Source organism: Condylura cristata, unplaced genomic scaffold, assembly GCF_000260355.1.
Source record: "Condylura cristata isolate star-nosed mole 26May11 unplaced genomic scaffold, ConCri1.0 scaffold00019, whole genome shotgun sequence".
Taxonomy (NCBI): domain Eukaryota; kingdom Metazoa; phylum Chordata; class Mammalia; order Eulipotyphla; family Talpidae; genus Condylura; species Condylura cristata.
In genome coordinates, this window is record NW_004567120.1 from 14,835,458 (window position 1) to 14,857,569 (window position 22,112).

The 22,112-nt window shown below is 40.6% G+C and overlaps 1 protein-coding gene across 1 annotated transcript in view; it reads left to right on the forward strand.

The window, feature by feature from the left end:
- The first annotated feature begins 5,015 nt into the window (after positions 1 to 5,015).
- Positions 5,016 to 22,112, forward strand: part of NRK (Nik related kinase) — a 119,695-nt gene continuing 102,598 nt past the window's right edge. Inside the window, exons 1-2 of the mRNA XM_012727111.1 lie at positions 5,016 to 5,072; positions 13,148 to 13,213. Of these exons, the coding sequence (XP_012582565.1) occupies positions 5,016 to 5,072; positions 13,148 to 13,213 (123 nt within the window). The remainder of the gene's footprint in view (positions 5,073 to 13,147; positions 13,214 to 22,112) is intronic.

Below are 22,112 nucleotides of genomic sequence, written 5' to 3' on the forward strand. Positions count from 1 at the left end.
GGAGGTGACCACATGGCGTGGCAGACCTCTCCTGGCCCGCCCACTGCTCCCCTCAGCAGTGTACTTCGTAGATCTGCCTGTTTTGCTCCCCACTCTGTCTCTGGTGAAGCCTCTCACCACCCCTGAGCCTCTGGCCTGTACCCCAGTTCTGTATGTACAAATAAAATAAATCTTAAAAAGAGAGAGAGAGAGAGAGAGAGAGAGAGAGGATGACTGGACTGCAATGCAATTGCTGGGTTGGGAATTTCAGGACTAGGATGGTAAGGCCTCCAAAGAGGAAGGACTGAGAAAAAAGGAACCCCCTTGACCAACTTCAGAAAATTATTTGACTCAGATTTAATTACCCTGTTTATTTTTCTTTATTTTAAAAATGCCTTTTTTAAGAGTAACATTCCAGATTTCAATAGCCATGATACCCATGTTCAGTTAAGATCAGGTTTCCAGGGCCCCGTTTTAGAAACAAGCATAGCTCAAATCATGCTGAGCTTAAGAGCATTCCATGACACGGGACAGAAGCTTTGCAAACTATGGTCAAAAGGCATAATGCATGACCTTTCGCCTGAGGAACATCAGGTGGTTGTTGCATTGTCCTCAGAGGAGTGGCATATTAGAAATTTCAAAAGGAGTAGTGGTAAGAGTATTGGAGAGTGCAGTAGAAAGCCTGTAGTTGCAAAGGTGTCTCCATAGAAAAGAAAATCTCAAGAAGTGCCTTAAGCCTGGTTTCAAGGAGTTTCCACTGTCAAGGACTCTTTCAGACTACCCCAACCCCTCATAGGTGTATTGGGAGATATTCAACCCTCACTGCTAGTAATCACAAATGTGTGACAGTAAATGACAGACCTTTCTGTATATTTAAATGCTTAAACTTTTTGAGATTCATTTTTTAAAGCATCTATTAAGATATATGTTGCCAATCAAAAATGTGTAAGCAAAAAATTCCTTTAAAAACTTAGGATCTTTTGAGTATAGTATATATTTTGACATACAGATGTTCTTGCAGTATAATTGTTCCAGCTTATGGTGATTAGCAATTGAGATGAATAAAATAAATGAGCAGCTATTTGTATACAAAGATGAAAGTATTGATTTTAGAGTTGGTTTTCCAAAAAAGGCATCTTTGGCTGACCAGAAAGGGGTTGCTATCAAAGACCAGAGCAGAGAGATGCACACTGACCCTCCAGGGGATCAAACTCATGCCCTTGGCACCATATCCCAGTACTAAATGGCTGTAACCTAGCCATTTAGCATCTCAGGGCTGCTAAGCACCATTGCTCACAAACACAGTCTCCTTCAAGCCTTCACTGAATAAGGTTTGTTCTCAGCCAAAAAACTCCCCTGAAGGAATAGGAATAGATTTTAATATTTTTAAAGCATTGAAAATTACTGTTTTTTTTTTCCACTTCTGGAAGTTTCTTAAGCTTGAAATCCATGCTTTTCTCTATGAGGTGATCTAACTGGTAATCTCTGCTTAGGCAGATCACTGGCTACTCTTGAGCCATGATGGGTTCCATTTTTTTTTATATACAGTCCTTGTTATTTCTGTATTCTTTACGTTTGCTGTATTGTACACCGATTGTATTAAAGTTCCTTTACATTTCAAAAAAATTCTTGTTATTTCTGAAAGCTGAAAGGGAGAAAGAGGAACTGGATAGCTCAGGGGCCTAGCAAATGTCATCTGATCTCTTCTACCCTTAGGCTTTTTTGTATTTGGCTCCTCTTCACACAGTCTCAAAATATGCAGCAGCCCTTCAGCAGTCATGGACTGACCAAGCAAGGGAGGGAGGGACCGACCAAGGAAGGGACTAAGGGACAAGTGGGTTCTGGGGTCAGACTGCCTGAACTGGACACCAGGCTCCTCCAATTACTAGCTGTGAAGCTATGGTCAAGTCTTTTCAATTCTCTGAGCTTCCATTCCCTTGCCTATGAGATGGACATAATGATTTACAAACTGGAGGAATTTTTGACAAAAAATTAAATGAGATAATACATAAAAACACTCAGTCCAGAATATAACGAGTATTAAAAAACATACCAACAATCAAAAGTTACTAAGCACCCCGGGCCTTAAGATAACAACATGAATTGGAGAGGAAAGCAAAAAATATGGGACATACAAGTGTTGGCAGAGAAACTATTTCTGAGTAAAACACAATCTGACAAGTTCCTAGACCCTGGATGGACTGGGGTTATTTTCATGCAGTTTAAGATCAGGAAAGAAACAGAGAGAGGAAAAAAGAACCACTTTGGAAAGGGGGCAGGGGGAGTGGAAGTGACGGCTGTGGGATGAGAGCAAAAGAAGTCCTGGATTTGGAAAACAAGTACCCTATTTCAAGATTTTGCTCAACGCTGAGCCTCAAGTTTGGGGGCCATCTATTTGCCTGCTGGTCTACTAACCAGGGTGACCTTCCCCAAGGCGGCCACAAAATTGCCCATAACCCAAGCTTACAAGGCAAAGTTTCCATGCTATTCCATGCCCCCTTTTCCCTTGAAAATAATAATAACTTTAAAAAAATGTATAGCTTCTCTGTCAAGTTCTGGTCAAACACCTAGCTGCCCCTCCCCCAAGAAGGGGGTCCCACCCGGTGATGTGGCTAATCCCCATGGAGTCAGGAAGCCGCTAGCTTCCCGCGGAATCTTGCAACTAGAGAGCCCAAAGATCTAGCCTGGATTCTTTTGCCTGGTCTGGACATGTCCCTTAGACAGGCTAAAACAGTCTTTACCATGGGGGGCAACCGGGCATTTCCCCACACCCTACCGTCAGCAAATCGCATGATGAAAAAAAAAAAAAAAAAGTCTACTTATAAATGTCTCCTCCTAGTAGCAAAGAATTCCTTTTAATGTTGTTTTTGTTTACTCCGTGCCTTCATTTCTGAAAACTGGATATGACTATAAGTGTAACTTTCGATGAACTAGCTCACCTGCCCATCTCTAGTTTTGAAATGTTATTTTCAGACTCATATTTAGCAAAATCCCGAAGAGTTTTACTGATCACCCAGGAATTCTGAAGCTATGTTATAAAAGGGCAAGATTTTGTGCAATGGAGTTGTGAAGATTTGAATTCTTGGAAAATGTCATTTCTTTCTAGTTTCCATCATATTTGAATTTCACAAAAATTTAATCCAGAACATCGGGGTTTGCTTTAGGGGGCAGGAGGTGTTTGGTTTTCTCCGCACCCGTTAACAGAGAATTTTCTTTATTTAACGAGACCGGGTTTTTCAGGCTGTGGCCATTGCAAAAGTCACAGAGGCTCGAAGGTTAAGGAATGTAAAGAGGTCACTCTCCGGCATTCAAACAGACACGAAATGTACAAACTCCACCAATACATAAAGAGCAAAATTACAAAAGTTTGAACTGTGAGTCAGAAATGGTAAGCTCGATGTCGGTGGGAAGAATTAATCGTGTAAATTTTCCTAGAGGAGGTAAAAATGTCTTAATTGTAAAAGAAAGAGGAAACAAACCCCAGCCACATCGCGTTCCGACCCAGGAGTGCGGGTGCACTGAACACAGTCTGTTCGCTCCCGGGAAAGTGAGCAGCTTCAGGACATTTTCTAAAGTGTTCCTTGCAGTGCGCGGTCTTAGAATGAGACTAGTTTTATGCACCGACTCATTTTCCCAGAAACTCTTCAGGAGGCGCTTTACTTCTCAAGGGTAAATTGCCATTTATCAGGTACTTTTAAACCGTGTGTGAGGGGCCCCTGTCCTCCAGCCCCGGTGCTTTGTGAGGAAACGAAGGCGAACAGCCTGAGCACCCAGAAACGTTTTGCAACGAAACAGGAATGAATGAAACCCTGCCGGCGCGCTAGAGACTGGGAGGGACGCAGTAACTTGCCCGCTGCCACGAGAACCCGGCAATCTGCAAAATTAGGGCCCGGGTAGCCGGGGCTTGGGAGACTCCGTCACCCTTTCTTAACCCCAGCACCTGTTCACAGGTGCGGTTCCGACTGAGCGGCCCGGGCCCGGTACCCATCGGCCCGGAGCCAGACCAGATGCGGCTCACCTCGAGGGGGCTTCAAACCACGACCCTGTGCTCGCTGCGCTGCCTTCGGCTGCCTAGGGGCTCCGAAGGCCCAGCTGTGCTGGCCCCGCGGCGCACAGGGTCCTCGCTCCCCGCCCACACCGGAGCTCGCCTAGATCTGATCCCTCACCCGGCGGCCAGTCTTTTCCTCATTTAACTCGATGGGGCTTTGCAATAAACCGAGCCATAAAAATCGGAGGCGCGGAAAGAGAAAACCGACAAGTCGAAAAGTCACAAGTGTTCGTGGGGAGCTGAGGGCGCGGGCTGTTTGGACTGTGGCAGCGCGGTGGGGCCCAGATTGGGAGCGGCGCGGAGCGGGACCGGTTTTCCGGGGCTGGCAGCTGCCTGGAAAAAGTTTCCTGCGGAACAGTCGCCAGCAGGGGCGGGGGGCGGGGCGGGGGCGGCGGGCGCTGCAGGCGCTGCAGTGGCCGTGGGAGGGGGTGGGAGTGCGGAGGCGGCCGAGGCGGACTCGCAGACCGTTACAGTCCCGGGCACCTCCCTCGGCCCGCGGGCCCCCTGGCCCGCCTCCCCGCCGCGCGGCTGCCCACCTGGCGACGTGACGCTGCACCAATCGCCTTCGAGCGGCAGCCGAGGAGGGGGCCCCTTGCACCGCCCCCCTCCCCACCCTGAAAGAGGCGCACCCCGCGGGGCCAGACTGTGCGCGCTCGTCTGCGGAGCACCCTTCGGGCTTCTCGCTCTCGTTCTCCCGGACGGACGGACGGACGGACGGTCGCTTGGAAGCTCGGACACTCAGGCTCTGCTCTAGCCTTCGCTAAACTTGCTTTCCCGCCTCTCCGGCTCCGGCTTTGCTCCACTCCACTCCCTGCTCCTTTCCCCTCCACTTTCCCTTCCTCTACCTCCCTCGCCACAAACCCCGACCCCCCACTCCTTTCCCCAGCCCTCTCCCTTCTCCTTTCCCCACTTCCACGTCTGCCCGGTCGGCACCTCAGACTCCCGAGTGTGCCTGACTCTGTCTCCTGCTCCAGTTCAGCTCGAAGCCATGGCAGGACCAGGGGGTTGGAGGGACAAGGAGGTCACGGATCTCGGCCACTTGCCGGTGAGTAGAGGACGCCCGAGCCCCCCTGTCGCCCCCTAAGTGCTCTGTTCTTCAGGTTCCAAGCACCCGGGGAGGCGACGGACGCCGGCCGGCCGTGTCAGGCCAGGACTTCGACGGGACGGCGGGTGCGGGAGGAGACCCCGGCCCCGGGGAGCGGGCTTGCGGAACTGGGCGCTCCCGGGGCACCCCGGCCGCGCCCAACTCGTGGAAAGGCTACGGGACGTCGGGGGTGAGGCGCGGGGGCAAGCGGCGGGTGTGGCGGGGTGCGGGGGGGGGCGCTGGGGCCTTAAGCTGCTAAGCTGCGAGGCGTTTCCTAAATGTTGCCGGTTTTGTGCAGCGGCGAAGCTCGGGTACCTGTTGGAGCGGGGCTCCGGGACAGGCTAAAGAGCGCGACCACTGGTGGTTTCCCCAGAACACTCCTCCCTGTCACCCCGTCGCCCCGTCGTTTGCCTCTTTTGCCAAAGGTGGTGACCACTAGCAGAGTGACCTTCCAGGCGACAGCAGCCTAGAAAATCAAAGTGTTGGAGTCTAATTTCTCTCACTTTCTAATAGCACTTCCTAAAACCTTATTCTGCCAGGGCACTGTTCCTGATTTAGTATTGCAGGAGCAAAAGAGCTCGACGCCGCTGGGGAAGAAGTGAATTCTGCACACCCCATTAAAAAAAAAAAAGTATTGCTAGCACTAGCTAACCAGATTTAACTTTTTCTCGTGGTTTTCGTTTGTGGATTCCCCTTTTTCCGAATGCCCAGCTTTCCTCCATTTATAATTGATTGGTGAGCTATTATCGCTGTCATTATTAGTAGACTTTATTATTTTAGCAGCGCTGTTTATTTCATTGGCATCTGGTTTCTGGCTGATATTGGATCCCACCCAAATCCGTTTTTCAAGTTCCCTTTTTAGATTGGCATTTCACTCGCACCCTCTTTTGAATGCAAAGGGCCCTGGACACTCTCAAAGGGAATAAGCCTGCACGGTGCTGGAATGATCGCCAGGCAACTGTAGTTCAGAGCAGTGGCCCGCTTGCTTTGGGGAAAGCTAAATATTAACTTTGAGGTTATAGGACTATTCAAAGTCGTAGTGCCTTAATTTTATACATATTTGGTATTTAAAAGATTGTCTTCTTGCTGATGGCAGATGGCTGTCCCTTCAAAAATGGGACATTGCCCGAGCCTCACCTATACAGTTTTCCACTAGAATGGTGTGGAGGAGGAAGTGATGCATGTGGGTAAAATTTAGCAAATTGTTCTTACACTTTAAAAAAAGGGGGGGGGACCTCAACTCAAACAGAATTAACAGTATTAACATAGCGGTTATTGATGCATCTTCATAAAACAAAATCACAGGATATTTTAAAATTAAAATATTTTTCCACCCTGCATACACCCACTGCATACATGAAATTTCTGGAACATGGAGGCCTCAATTGGTGGTTTCCTTTCTGAACAGAACTTTCATATTCTGACTAGATTTGCTCCCTAATAAAAGTGTAAAACCAACGAATGAAATGTTACCCTCCTCTAACCTTTTCTGTGCATTTGGGGAAAGAGGAAAAAAGCAAACTAGGGCAAATACATGAAACCACACATGGGCAAGTTGAAGTAAACTATTTTCTAAAATTGACTAAGGAAAGGAATGGGAAAGACCTCATAGAAATGATAGGGCCAGGATTTGCAAACCCAAGTAAAGAAAGAAAAGGTTTTATTGCCACAAAAAATGGGGGGAAATGGCCCAGACTAAGTGACCCGGTCATGGCCCTGGGACATAAGAACTTGGTGAGAGCCTAAGAGATAAGGGAAAGGCTGCAATCTTTATATTGCAGTTCAGTGGACTATTAGTTTTCTCAGGGCTAATAGGGGCGTGGAGGGGAGAAAAATGAGGTTGGTTTTTAATGTGGGAAAAGTAGGGAGAAGACACAAAACCTCAGGGCATTGATGCTTGGCTCCATTTTGCAGACTTCATGAAAACCTTATGAAGTCTTCAATTTCTAACAATTTCTAAATTTCTCTCATATAGGAGCTGTTTGTCTCATTTATGGAGGTCTTCACCATCTCAGCAAATTATGCATAATTCTTTCTAAACATCCAGTCTAAACCCTCAGAAATCTAGCAGAGGCGAAGCTCTCTCCACAATTTCATTTATGTTAAATTCTTAGAAATGTGAAAAATTCACTGTTATTTTGATCACAGGAGGTGTATTTTACTCATTTGGGGTTTTGTTGCATTTTGACTTACTTTCCGAGCCACTAAAGAAGTAAAAATAAATGAGGTCAAGAGAAACAGACATGTAGGTAGCTAGAAGTTTTCATGTTGATGCAAAGTACAGATAATACAGTGAGCAAAGTTATCTGCAAATGGTGGGATCCTTTGCAATCATTATCCTCAATTGGATATGAGTGTAGATGTATCTATATCTATGTAAGTATATATGGAGATTAGAAAGTTGGCATCTGTCAATATCAGTTGTGCCAGTTTGGCAACAGTCGGATAATGAGGGGAGAGTCAGATCTTGGAGTTTCTCAACAAGAAAAAAAAAATCTTTCAGAGTAAAGAATTATTAAATATGGGTCTAGTTTAAGATTGATACTTTGTGTCCTATTTTGGCTGGACAGCTAAATGACCATAAAGCAAACCTTCCTTTGCAAACTGGGATTTAAAGAAAATTGTGAAAGGTTATTTGATATTTTTCTTATCAGATGGATAGTATTTTTAAAGCTAAAGTAGTAAAGAAGAGTGAACACTAGGGAAGCAGGAGAGAGGATGAACTTTTTTTTTTTTTTTTTTTTTTGTATAATGCTCTGTAGCTAGAGACATAAGTTAGCCAATGACAGATCAGCTGCATTTTGCTTGTTACTTAATGTCGAGCTCTCATTTTTTTTCTGATTTACTGTTAACTAAATATTGCTTTTAGGTTGCAAAACAAGAATGTATTTTCTGCTTCCTTTTGAAAAGAAAATTGTAAAACCTTATATCTTTGTATCCATCTGTATAGAGCTATATATTTCACCTTGTCTGCCAGCAATCCAGCAGAGTGTGTGTGTGTGTGTGTGTGTGTGTGTGTGTTTTAAATAGTATGCCTATGTCACTCAATCCTTGAGAGTGGAAACTATTTCTTCATCTTCAAATCTGGCATGTCTTTCACTATGATTGTCCCCTTTGCCTTCTGTGCCCAGTATGGTATGACATTCCTTCAGTATTTGACACTGGCATGTGTAGTCCTAATCTATATTGGGGTCAGGATTAGACAGGCCTGCAGGACAGTAGTGGCAGAGATGATCTGAAATAGCACATGATCCAAAAACTATATTTGAATTGCATTAGGTTTATATTTAAATATAACTGCCAGCTCTTGCAGGCTTCCACCCCCCAGACCATGGCTGCTTTCCACACTTAGTTATGAGACCTGTTCCACATTATCATGCCCTTTACCCTCCTGTTTTGAAGTAGCTTTACTTTCTCATCAACAAGGATTGAAACACCCAACATATCCTCCATTATGTATTCTGGAGCATCGCCTCAATATGACATTGGATTTCAATGCATTTTCTCAATATTTTTTTTTCTGCTAGTATCTAAAGCAGTGAATTTTATGTTAGTGCACAAGCGTTATCTGTGGACACATCTTCAGAAATTATGATTTTTAATTTTGTGATAGGGACAAAGAATCTGTCTTAAGATTCCCTGAATGATTCTCATGTAGGGAGAGTCTCTGTCATCCAGTTTGAGAAATACAAGTGTAAAGGAGAGATTTTTCTTTCTAAAATTTTCACATGTATGGTGAAGCTGGCTCATTTTACCATCTCTGAAGCTCTTCCGGGCACTTACTGTGTCATAGTCACCATATTCACAGTCTCTTTCCATGAAATCACTCTCTCTAATATTTAAAAAAAGGGGGGGCGGGGAAGAGGAAAATTCTCCACTATTCCTCTTTTTTTTTTTTAAGATATATTTATTCGTACAGAACTGGGGTACAGGCCAGAGATGCGGAGGGTGAGAGGATTCACCAGAGACAGAGTGGGGTACAGAACAGGCAGATGGACGAAGTACTCTGCTGAGGGGAGCAGCGGAAGGTCCAGGAGAGGTCTGCCTCGCCATGTAGATCTCCTCCAGGGCAGGCGGAGATCGAACTCATGCCGAAGTGGCTTAAACTTCTTTGTGCTGTGCTTTAACCCACTGCGCCACCAGGGAGGGCCCTCCACTATTCCTCTTAAGTAATCTTTCTGTAATCTCCTTTCTTCTGGTCTGACTACCAGAATGTATTTCCTTGTTCTACTTCTTGTTACCCATTTGTCACTTATTGGTTCCCTTTAGTTTTTAATCTCTTCTGTGCCTTTTTCTGTCCCTCATTCTCTATTTTTGAATATGTTAAGTGACCAGGAAACACTGCCTTCTAGTGGTTCTTCTTCTTCCTGTTACCCTTGCTCCCTGCCTTTAATACAGTGATTTCTCAGGATACTCGTACTTTCCTCTGTGCCTTGAGTTCAGAAGACAGAAACAACATCCCAAAATTATGGATTTGAAGGGACAACAAGACCAGGGCTTTTTTTTTTTTTAATTTTGAGGATTTTTTTTTTATAAGCTTGACAATTTTTTTTAATTATTCATACAGAACTGGGGTGCAGGCCAGAGATGCGGAGGGTGAAAGGATTCACCAGAGACAGAGCGGGGAGCAGAACAGACAGATCAATGAAGTACACTGCTGAGGGGAGCAGCGGGCAGGCCAGGAGAGGTCCACCTCGCCATGTGGATCTCCTTAAGGGCAGGCGGGGATCGAACACATGCGGAAGTGGCTTAAGCTTCTCTGTGGTGTGCTTTAACCCGCTGCGCCACCAGGGAGGGTCGACCAGGGCTTTTAATTTCAGGAGACAATTTAGATATGTAGATAAATGCAAAAAAAAATAGAAAGTAATTTGCTCAACAATTTATGCTTCAAAAAATTTTAAGATTTAAAATTTTCATAATTTCCTTTGAGAGAAAGTTTTACAAGTTAGGATTCTTGTTTGCTGACCACCTTATTTTTTATCCAAATTGAGCATCAACACATATGAAGCCACTAAATAATTTCCAAATTGGTATAGCAGTCATAGATTCAAAGATCTTTCCTCTTTTGATTTTCTTATCTGTGGGTGGCAGGGCCGAGGAGAGGACCAAGTAAATAGTGGAGATCCCTTTAATGTGGACCTTTCAGTTTCACAATGACCAAACCCCCCCCCAAAAAAAACACCCTTTTAATTGTTCCTTCAGAGGCCAGAATGTCTTTTCCTGCAATTCTTATATGAGATAAGAAGTTGAGTAATATTGGCCTATAAATTAGCATAGTTCATCTTCTTCCCCACCGCCAACACTGGCAATTATTTAGTCTTGAAGGATAGTGGTATAGAGATGGGGAACAAAAAATACGGCATAAGACTTATGAAAAATACTCTTCAAATAGGTGAACACTAAGTTTAGGTGCCTTTAAGAAAAGAAGAAAATTTAAAATCACCTTTTATTAAATGTGAACGTGAGCAAATTGAGATATTTTGGTCATTTGTGAGCTGGAACATTTTTCCGAATAGCGTCAACATAGATAGACTAAAACTTCAGTTAATTCTACAAGCATTTTATAGTGTCATTCCATTTCCTTGGTTCTTTTGAGTAATTGGATACCTGAATTCAAATCTAAGTAAGGTATCCATGTTACTGAGGACTGGAAGAAGTAGTAAAGAAATGTAAGGTTGTGGGCCCTCCCCGGTGGCACAATGCGTAAGGACTAGGCACTGCAAGCTAGATGCAGCCGCTTCAGTGCGAGTTCCATCCCCAGCCCCGGAGGTGACCCACATGGCGCAGCGGACCTCTCCTGACCTGCCCGCTGCTCCCCTCAGCAGTGTACTTCGTGTATCTGTCTGTTCTGCGCCCCACTCTGTCTCTGGTGAAGCCTCTTACCGCCCCTGTACCTATGGCCTGTACCCCAGTTCGGTATGCATAAATAAATCTTTTTTTTTTTTAAAGAAATGTAACTGCTCAAAGATTCAGAAGTAACATCATATTGTGCGGTAATTCTCTAATAGACGTCATATTTTTCAGCTAAAATGCAGCATTAACTATTAATAGTGATTTACTAACAGGGGTTAGTTAACATTCTAATCCTTTTGACATATCCACTTGCTGTTTCCCTAAAATTGATATTGTTTGTTATAATTTCCTGAGTGATATCCTTCAGGTAAATATGCTAAAGTGATAAAGCCTTCAAATCAAACCCTATTAATTTATTTTTTGTTGGTTAACTTTTTCCATAAAAATCTCAGTGAGTTATAACAAAAATGGTTTGGTTAATATCAAGGTTACTATAATTATCTATTTTTATTTCTCTTGAGCACTTAATATTATCATTTCAGATAATGTTTATATTTTCATTGCCAATATAGTCCCTGAATTATTTGATTGTAATGCTGTTTTGTATATATTGACACTGATTTTGCTGATGATTTTTAAAAAGTTTGCTGTTTTCTCTAACAATTTTCATATCATTCGTCTGGACACCTGTAGATTCTTAAATAGTAAAATCTGAAATTTTCCTGTAGAGTTTTCAAGCTTTGAAATTACCTAACACAGCACCTTCATTTTACACATGTGAAAACTAAGTCCAAGAGAGAGTAAATAACTCACCCACAGTCATATGGTTAATTAATGGCAGAGCTGAGCTAAAACTCAAGTCTCCTGTCTCTGTCCGGGTGAATACTTCTTCACTGAGGTCATCACAGAGCTGTGTCATTTTCCTATGACAGTTTTGCTAGATTACTGAAATCTCACCCTAGTGTTCAAGAGTCTATAATTTCAATCATATACATTGCCTATATATGCTCATGACTTTTTGAGCTCACATTGGTCACAGTGATATTTTTTTTTAAAACAAAATTAGAGTTTGTATATATTAAATGAGCTTTCTAGAAGACAAGTGAATCTCCTAGAATTTGCCAGTGTTGGTACCACTTTATGCAAAATTGGGCATTAACTCAGGCCTCATGTTTCACTAAAATGGCAAAATCAGCTGCTAGACTAAAAAGTTTAAGCAATGATAAAATTCATGTTTTGTGGTGAGCAAGAAAGGGATATCCTTAATTTTAGGTAAGTAAACAGTGTTTAAGGATGAATATGGAAGCTGTAGAATTCTATCCATCATGATGTTATTTTGTGACTCCCGAGAGAACACATTTAACATTAAAACACAGAAAGCATCATAAATTCATTCCAAGGAAAAGTTTTCAGCTGATGTAAAGATCAACATACAAAAATAAAAACAAATTTGTCTAATATTCTTTAAAAACAGTGTTCATTTAATACCTTATTTAGTTTTGTTGTTTATCTTCGGAGACATATTTCATTCTCAAGAATGAATGCAAGCTGACCATAGGCCACAGGTATACAGCAGCAGAGGGCCAGGGAGAGGGGTCAAAACAGGGGCTGGAAGAGCACAAGAGAGAAAGGGAAGATGCGTCACGAGTGCTGTGGTGATGGGAGAACTACAGTGACCACACCTGAGGTGACAAATTGACTACTGTCCCCAAATTAGCAGTGTTGTAAGAAAAAAAAAAAAAGAATGTAATGCGCTCCCTACTCTTTCACCCTTCTCAATGAATAAAGTGCACTTAGTTAAAACCAAGCATCATATAAGTGAGTTATCTAAACTTTCTATTCAGCATCTGCTCATTATTGTTGTATCCTGAAGTTTCTGCCTATTTGGTTAGCACTCAAAAACTGGATATTAAAAGTGTATTTCAGTTGTAAGTAAATGAACTTATTTGTATTTTAATGTTTCTAATTACATTGTGGATATACTACACAAAGACATAATTGCATGCATCTGACAGTTTTCTAAAAATTAGTTATATAATCACTTAATGTCCATATTATTTCTTTTTTATGAATGAGTACACTCAGTCCAGGCGTGTTATAACATGTCCATTCTTTTGGTAAAATGACGCTTTGGTTTTTCACATGGAAATTCTAAGGGAGTGAAGAAGATTAGAAAAACATTTTAAATAATTGAATTCCTACTTTAACAAGAAGATTGACATCTTTTGTTCTATATCTTACAGGATCCAACTGGTATATTCTCACTGGATAAAACCATTGGCCTTGGTACTTATGGCAGGATCTATTTGGTAAGTGGGATTAGATAATGTATTCATTATTAATTTTCTAATAACAATGCTTGCCAGTTGAAACCATGTGCTGTAAAAAAGCAGTGCCATATCACAACATTTAACTGTAAGAGATGTAGTCAGAAAAAAAAAAAGAGAGAGAGATGTAGTCGACATCTGTGAAAATGATTACAAAGGGAGTGGAAAATATAAGATCTAAAAATTATTAGCAGATTATTATAACATCACCAATGGAAAATGGAACTAATTCAAATAAAAATATCACTTGCTTTGTATTATATATCTACACCATTACAATTACTTAGAGTCCATTTAAATTGAATGTTACAAAAATAAGTTTCATAGCATCCCTTGTCATACTATGTACATGAATTGCACATAGGTGTGATGAATTTTTCTAAAAACTCTACCAAGGAACCTGCGTTTATATAATGATTCTTTATTAAACATCAGGCATGTGCCAGCATTGTAAAAGTTTCTGGGGATAAAGTGATGAATAAAACAGAAAGTCTCTGCTCTTCCAGTGTCTAGAAATGCAAATGATTAAATGTGTCTGCATATATAGGGGTGTGGGGAGGCACACAGATTTCATAAATAAGTACACAAATAGCTGTATAATTGCAGTTGTAATATATTCTCTGTAAGAACATTCTTAGTGACAGAAAAACATACAAGTGTAGATCGAAGTGTCAGTGTCAACCTTTCTGGGGAAGTGATTGTTAAGCTGATATACCAGAAGGACAAATATGATCAAACCAGGCAAAAGGTATAGTTGTGGAGAATGTTGTTAATGCAAAATAGCCAAGAGATTGGGAAAGTATTCAAAGTTGGCCTGAAGATGGGGATCCTTCAGTAGTCCTATCACCTTGATAAGGTGCCCTTCCTCCACAATCTATATTTGGAATAGACATTTTCTCAGCTTTGTATAGTTCTGGACAAATGCAGTGTTTGTCTTCTTCAGGCCAGTTCTTAAGTTCATTCTGATGGTGGACAGAACACAGGTCATCTGCATATGGACTGTGTGGAGGTTATATGTGATGAGTGCAGCAGAATGGGCTTCTTTCTAGAAGTTCAGACAAGGGTGCCCTCTACATGCCAAGCCTTGCACCTTTAGGACTGCATTTGCATAAAGGTGCTTCCTCTTTCAGTTCATCTACCCAGAGTGGGATGGTGAGATCTTTGAAATGAACAGTAAAGTTCTTAGGACATAGAACTTGAGTGGTAGAAATAGCATGGTGAAGGGGTCCTCAAAGAATCTTGGTGAGTATAGGGGACAGAGAGAATGACAGTATTATAGGCAAAAGTTATTGCTAACCATTCAGACTTCACTTATAAACAGAACCGGTAAGTTATAAATTGTGATGTGATATAAAATTGGTTACATTACCTCAGGCTTCACCCCAGACTGAACTACTAGTTAACAGTTAACTACTTAACTAGTTAACTACTGTGTGATCTAAGTGATTTTCACCTCATGCATAAACCTTATAGGTAATAGATACTACACTTTATATACAGAGGTTCCTTTATGACACAGTTATAATCTCCATGGCTATTGACACATTTTAATTCCTGGCCAGGGTGTGTGTATATGCTTGTTCAGATTCAATGGTATAGTGCTCTCTCCACCACCAGATTTAAGAATAAAAACCTCAGTCATATAAGTAAAAAGCCAAGGTAAGTTTACATAACACAAGAAGCTGGTTCCTCATTATCAGTCATCAGAACTGTGATGCAATAAAAAGAAGAAAAGTCAAGAGGGTAAAAAGGTAAGTGTATTGCACACAATGATTCTCATTTTTAACCTTGAGTTGTTTGAGGTATTTGGTAAAATTCACCTCCTTAAGTGTACAATATATGAATTTGTACAAATACACTCATTAATGTATTTACCACTACAATCAAGACTTTTACATATGGATATAAAATTAGTCAAAATCTCCTTACAAATATTACTCTACCACTTCATTGTGTGTTAGCCCACTTGTGTACCATGGTTATAGCTTTATATATTTTGCCTTTGTATATGATGTTCCCTCTACTCAATAACTACTTCATATTATTTGGTCAGTTATCTTAAAGTTATCTTGTATCTTTAAAAAGAAAAAAATAGATTCCTTTGCATCGTTTCTGAAATCTTCTCTTTGTGTAGACCCATTTTCATTTGGTTTATATTCCTTAAGTCTGAGGATCATTTCCTGTAATGCGGGATTTCTGGTAAAGCATTCTCTGCCTTCACATTAAAAAAAATGTTTACTTTTACATTTATTGAATGATATTTACACTGGATATAGTGTTTTGGGTTGACAATTATTTTCTTTCTTCACTCTAAAGATGCCACTCCATTTTCTTCTGCCTTGCAGTTTCTGCAATGCTGTCATTCCTGTCCTTGCTCTTTTGATTTCCTTCTGATGATCTTGAAGATATTTCTTAATATCTTTGCTTTCCGGAAGTTTATATATGCAATATCTATGTTTTTTAAATTTTGGGGTGCTTATGTATGCTTGATGGGGTGTTTCTCATCCTTGGGGTTCTTCAAACTTTGTGGATATGTGATATATATGACTTACATTATTATTTGGGGGAAATTCTTGACCTTTATCTTTGCAAATATTTCTCTGCCTTGCTTTTTTGGTAGAATTTCCATTTCATACGTGTTTGACCATTTGATATTAATCACACGTAATGGTTGCATGTGTGTGTATTCATTTACTCTTCTCCTTGTTTTGGTTGTATTTCACCTTCTATTTTCTTTGATTTCTTTCTGGGCTGCTTTAAATGTACTGATGAGACCATCAAAGGCATTCTTTTACTGTTTCTCATTTTCAGCATTTCTGCTTGACATTTTTCATAACTAACATCTGAAATTTCCACTTGCCATTCATGTTTTACATGTTTCACTAAATCTCAAATATTAATCATTGTTTTGTTAAATGTTCCTTTTCAGAATTTGAATGCCCAATTCACCTCTGAAACTCGTTATATAGACTGCTTTGTCTTTTGAGAACATGCTTTGTTTGTTTGCTGTTCTGCTTCTCAAAGTTTTGTTTTAATGCCGCACATAGTATTTAGACGAGTAGAGATTGAAATAGATAGTATTTAGGCTTTGAAATGGACCCAATTGTTCTGGCGGTTCACTAAGTTTGGTAGCTGGAACAATCTGATTAAAAGAAGAGTTTGTGTTATCTTGTCACTGCGGTTACCCTCACTTAACCAACAGCTTCATTTTTTTTTTCTTGTACCTTGTGATTAACATGGGGGTTGTGTTGCTGGATGTTTTTTCTCAGTATCCCTGCTCCACCCTCAGCTTTCACCTTTCCCTGTACTTTAGTGTCTTAGAGATAGTGTCTCCATGCTCTAGTGCCTCCTCTGGTGGCAGGTATGATGTTATTGCACCTGTTTGTCCGGTGGTGTGGGGGAGCTAGGATGGAGTCTCTCTTGATACTTCCCTCTTGAGTATATATCTTGTGCCTCAAGCTCTTTGGAGTGGGAATTTCTTGGTCACCCCGCTCCTCTGCTAGATCAGAGACACAGCTGTGTGCCCAGGAATAAGTTCTACCCCTACTGCAGAAGTAGTAGGCTTGTTTTATTTTTTCCCCAAGCTGTAGTATCTATTCATCTCTACTCCGCACAGAACAGGGTTTGCTGTCCTTCTCCTAAGGCTTAAGGTTTTTTGTTCCTTAAGGAAAAGGAATTGACATGGTGTCATACTGTTCTACTGTGGTGATTTCTCTCCACCAGGTCAGTACTATGATTCTGTGAAAAAAAAAAAAAAGCCTTTGTTTATAAAATTTCTCTGTGTCTGGGGTTCCAGTGGGTACTGTATTTTCATGCTAACCACATTTGGCTTTTAGCAGTTCGAGAATTTCGCTGAATTTCTTAATACTAGTTTCTATACTGAGCTTCTTTCATCAGTAATCACAGGTGAGCCAGTGATCATGTCCAGTCTCTCTTTGCACATATTCATTTCTCTTTAGACTTTAGAATGGGAGATAGACTCCTTTCAGCTTTTCACATCCCTATCAAGAGCCAGAAATTCATGTCAATTCCTTTTAACTTAACCTTCTCGAGCATCTACCATATGCTAGGTCTTGTTCACACACATTTATTATTCCTAAGTATTTGTATTTTCCTATCCATATCTAGAGATAGAGAATACTTGCTACCACCAGATCATAAGAGTGGAAACCTTTATTACAGAGGGTAGATAGTTACATTTTATTTACATTAGATATTTGTTACTCATTGATGTTACCTCTTTTTTCTACCTCAAGTTAACTTACTTTGCAAAAGTTTTGAAGTGGTGGGGCTATATATTGATATCTCCTACATAGAAAGCTATTTTGAGTGTGTAGTGAATGCTTTTGAAATGTCCTTACACTTTATACCAGTAATCCCATTTTTGGATGTCTATACCAAATATCCCAAATATGGAAAGATACTTATTTTCACAGAAAGGTAGCGTATTGTGATGAAAAAGAGCTGTGATTTGAAACTAAGTAGAATTGATTCAATGTTTACTTGGACATTAATTAGCTATGACCTTGAGAAAGGCACTTAACCTTTGACTATAAATTTACTTATTTATAAAATAGAGGTAATAATATCTACCTTGAAAGGTTTTTATGTTAAAAGATGTGTAAAAATGCTTGGTCTGTGGTAGATATCTGTTGAAGGTAGTCATTAATACCATTATTATTGTTGCCATTATTTGTAAAGAGAGAGAGAGAGAGAGAGAGAGAGAGAGAGAGAGAGAGAGAGCGGGCAAGAAATTCAGCAACACTGTAACTAGTAAAAAATAAGATGAGGTATTCACAGACCAAAATAAATGAAGCAATTCAAGCCTCCCTTGGCCTTAGATTTCAAGATTTATTATTACATAATCCTATTCACCTAACCCACACAGATAGGTCTAAAGTTGAACATCAAAGACAAATATTTAATAGCTCAACTATAGCCTATGAGATAATCTACAAAAAACTCATCTATGTAATTAGGTATGAATTACGTCAGAGAGATTCTCATCCCCAGATATCTGAGTTAAGAATGCACAGAGAATTGTGTAGTTAGCAGTGGGATTGGGGATGAACAAACCCATAAGATTAGTGGTTGCAAAGGAGGGGCTCTGTGTGAGCCATAAGCACAGTCATATATTGTTTAGAGATGTTTTGATCGTTGACAGACTGCATAGATGATGGTGGTCCCAAGAGGCCACTTTTACAGTCCAAGTGTGAAGTAGTTTATACTGCCTAGGCCTATATGACTCCACTCCGTAATGTTCACGTAACAATGAAATCTAATGACATATTTCTCAGACTGTATCCCTGTTAAGTGACACATGACTAAAAGCAAGCAGGAGCTTTGGAAAGAAAAATTGCTCACTGTAGGCAGTTAAAGAGCTGGTTGGTGGAGAAGCTGAAAAAAAAATGATGAAAAAGAACAGATAGAATAGACAAATGAAACCGATGGAACCCCAATGAAGTCTCAAAATTTCCTGTTTCTGAGGTGAATGATGTGGCTTCATAATTCCTTCCACTTTCTCCACTGCTGTATTATGGGCTGCCTTACCTTTCTTGAGTTATGCTTTATGAATCTTTATTTCTAGTTCTCAAAAACTAAGATGAAGTAAATTTCCATATACCCAGTAAATAGATCTTTGCTTTAAATAGCAATGTTCATGCAGTTACGTAGCAATATAGAACTATATTTAAGAAATTAAGTAAATAATTCCATGTTACACGGATACACTTTGACTATAGCTGAATTAGAAACAGCACATGAAATGTGATGAATTAAGTGGTTAGAATAGTGAGGTATTGGGTGTCATTTCCTATTCTATATGTTTTCTCTTTTCTAATGTTGTATCACTCGAGTGGCACTAAAGTTTTATAGAGGGTGCAGTGGCTTGTATATGCGTGTTTTTGAGGTGTGAAGTTATGCTCCTGAAACTCACATAGTATTAACAATGGTAAATAATTTTTTAAAAGTATACATATGTTAGACCATACCAAATGCTGTGTAAATACCCTGTACAACAAAATGGAAGCATGATACCATTCAGAATTAAATTCAGAGTGACTCATAGAATCCTTTGCTTTTTCAGTGCTGCCAGCCACATCCCCTGCTGATGTTTGTTTTGGTTAAAGTCTCTCCAATGTCTTCCAACGTGTTTCCAAGGCCTAGTTTGCTGGCAGGTTTCCAGCTGTCTGCTGAGGTCTGTGCACATTGAAATGAAGGCCGAGTCTCACACTGCACATTGTAATCTTCTATCTTTCCTTGTTTTTCTTCTAAGTGGATGCCTACCCTTCTACCTTCTCCCACATCTATGCCAGTAGAAACCTCACTTAAAAATGTGGATTTTCTTTTTTCTCTTGAGGAGAAAGAAGTACTGCTCTTCCCTCTTTCCCCTAGTGGTTATAAAAACGAGCTGCTAATCACTCAGTCTAAGGGTTGTCATTTTAATAGGAGGAATATTTAGAACTTGCCCATGTGAAACAATATTATCAAAAAGAAAATTAATTATAACTCGTTTTTAATGATATTAAAATAAATAATTTCCCAAACAGTAATGTACACAGAGAGAACACGGTTATTGTCTGAAATATTAAGAGAACAAGACCCTTAAGGTTGGCACAGTAGGAGGCAACCTGACTCTCCTGCTAGCTTATACTATACATGTCACTTGATTTTTCTAAGTCCATTCCTCAACTATAAAACTAATGCACTCGGGCTCTCCCTAGTGGCGCAACGGGTTAAAGCACCACATTATGAAGCTCTCCGAAGCCACTGCAGCTCGAGTTCCATGCCGGGCCAGGGAGCTGACCCACATGGCCTAGCAGACCAATCCTGACCCATCTGCTGCTCCCCTCAGCAGTGTATTTCGGTGGATCTGCCTGTTCTGCTCCCCACTCTGTCTCTGGTGAATCCTCTCACCCATCACACCTCTGGCCTGTACCCCAGTTCTGTAAGCATAAATAAATAAATCTTTAAAAAAATAATGCACTCAAATAGAAGACCGCCAGTGTTTCTTCTGACTCTTGCACAGTACATCCAGGACAGTCCTTCGAAATCACTAAAATGCAGGCTATTGTAATTCTTCCTGTCATCAGCATAGTAATAGTTATCCTGTATTGCCTTCATCACCTTGCAGAATAGAAGTTGAACATTAGCTGTTGGAATAGTTCCACATTTCACCAAATATTTTTTTTTAAATGATGACTTTCTATTTTTCCCACTCTTGTCACTTGATAGCGAGACTAATATTTCTGTCAGTGGGCATTACAGTACCCAATGCAAAGGTAAAATTGGCCACTACTTGTATCGTGAAGGAGAGAAAGATTCTTTATTAATTTGTTACTGTTATCTACCACCATTTTGTTAAGCAAAATACTAGTGGGGTAAGACAATGAACTGAATCTCTAAAATGAACCAACTTGCCTTGATTTTCATGAAGTTTTGGCTGTACCCCTAATCTCTGTCATCTATTTACAAATTGTTATTTGCAGGTGATGAGGGCAGAACACTACAAAGATTCAAGGCAGCCACTTTAAGCAGAGGAAAAAGTCACCTGAAGTAGGGTAAATTTCTGTGATTGGATCTAGAGCTTGATTGTCACATGCGCCTGATACTTAGTTAGAACTTCATGCTGGTGGAAGCAAAGGACTACTCCAAATATATTATTGTTCAAAAATTTAAAAAAAAACACACCCTGGGCATAAGTAAGCATTTGCCCTTTGCCCCTTGGTAGTCAGCAGATTGTGAGACACATGGATGTGTGATTTCACAATCACTAGCAAACTCCTGAGTTGCTTGAAGGCTGAATGTATAACAGTAAATATGGAATTTTATTTTTCAAACACTGTCCAATACATCACTTTTAAATATTTTAAAAATTATTTGCTTAACACATTGCTTTTACTTGGAAACCTGACCAGACAGGTGAGATTTAGGTTTATTAGTTACATTTTCTGGATTTGAAGTTGGGGCAGGGAGTAGGAACAGCAAGGCAGGAAAGAAATGTTATCCTCAGATTTGATGACATACAATTTATGATATTTTAAATTAAGTTTCAGAAACATGGTGCTGACATTTTGGTTGCCTAGCCACTAGGCCTATTGGATACGGGTTTGAGTATTTTTCCTTTTAGGCTGAAATTATACTGTTTATTTGCCTACCAAATGTCTAGCACTGTGAATGCTTTCTTTTTAGGTAGGAAAGTTTCCTCACATCCTTGCCATTTTGCAAATATAGCTCAATTAAGTCAGCCAACAAATATTGCTTGAGCGCCCATAAAGTGCATAATACTGTGCATTTTATTATACATTGCAAGCCTCAAAATCAGCAGCTAAAGCTGCTTACTAGGCTTACTAGGCTGATATGCCTAGCACCATGAATACCAAGCCATCTCTTGGTTCCACCTTTTCCTGTCACATCGCCCCCTCGTGACAGTACACCTCAAAAGGAGGAATTGGTCTTTCTTAAATAACACTCAGGTGCTCTAACTTAGGAAACATTATATTTATCCATTAGATCAGACATTGCTTTGAATGCTTAATATTTTCCACAATAAAAAGGTTGAAAATATTTATAGAATGGCCACTATGTTCCAAGCACTGGGTTGGGCACTAGGTGTCAGGCACTAGTGAGTTAGAATGATCAGAAAACATTTTAGAGGCGAAGGGAGTCATTTTTTAAAAAGATTTATTTATTTGTGTATACAGAACTGGGGTACAGGCCAGAGGTGAGGGGCAGTGACAAAGTGGGGAGCAGAACAGGCAGATCGTCGTCGAAGTACACTGCTGAGGGGAGCAGCAGGCGGGCCAGGAGAGATCTGCTGCACCATGTGGTCACCTCCAGGGCAGGCGGTGTTTGAATTCATGTGGAAGTGGCTTTAGCTTCT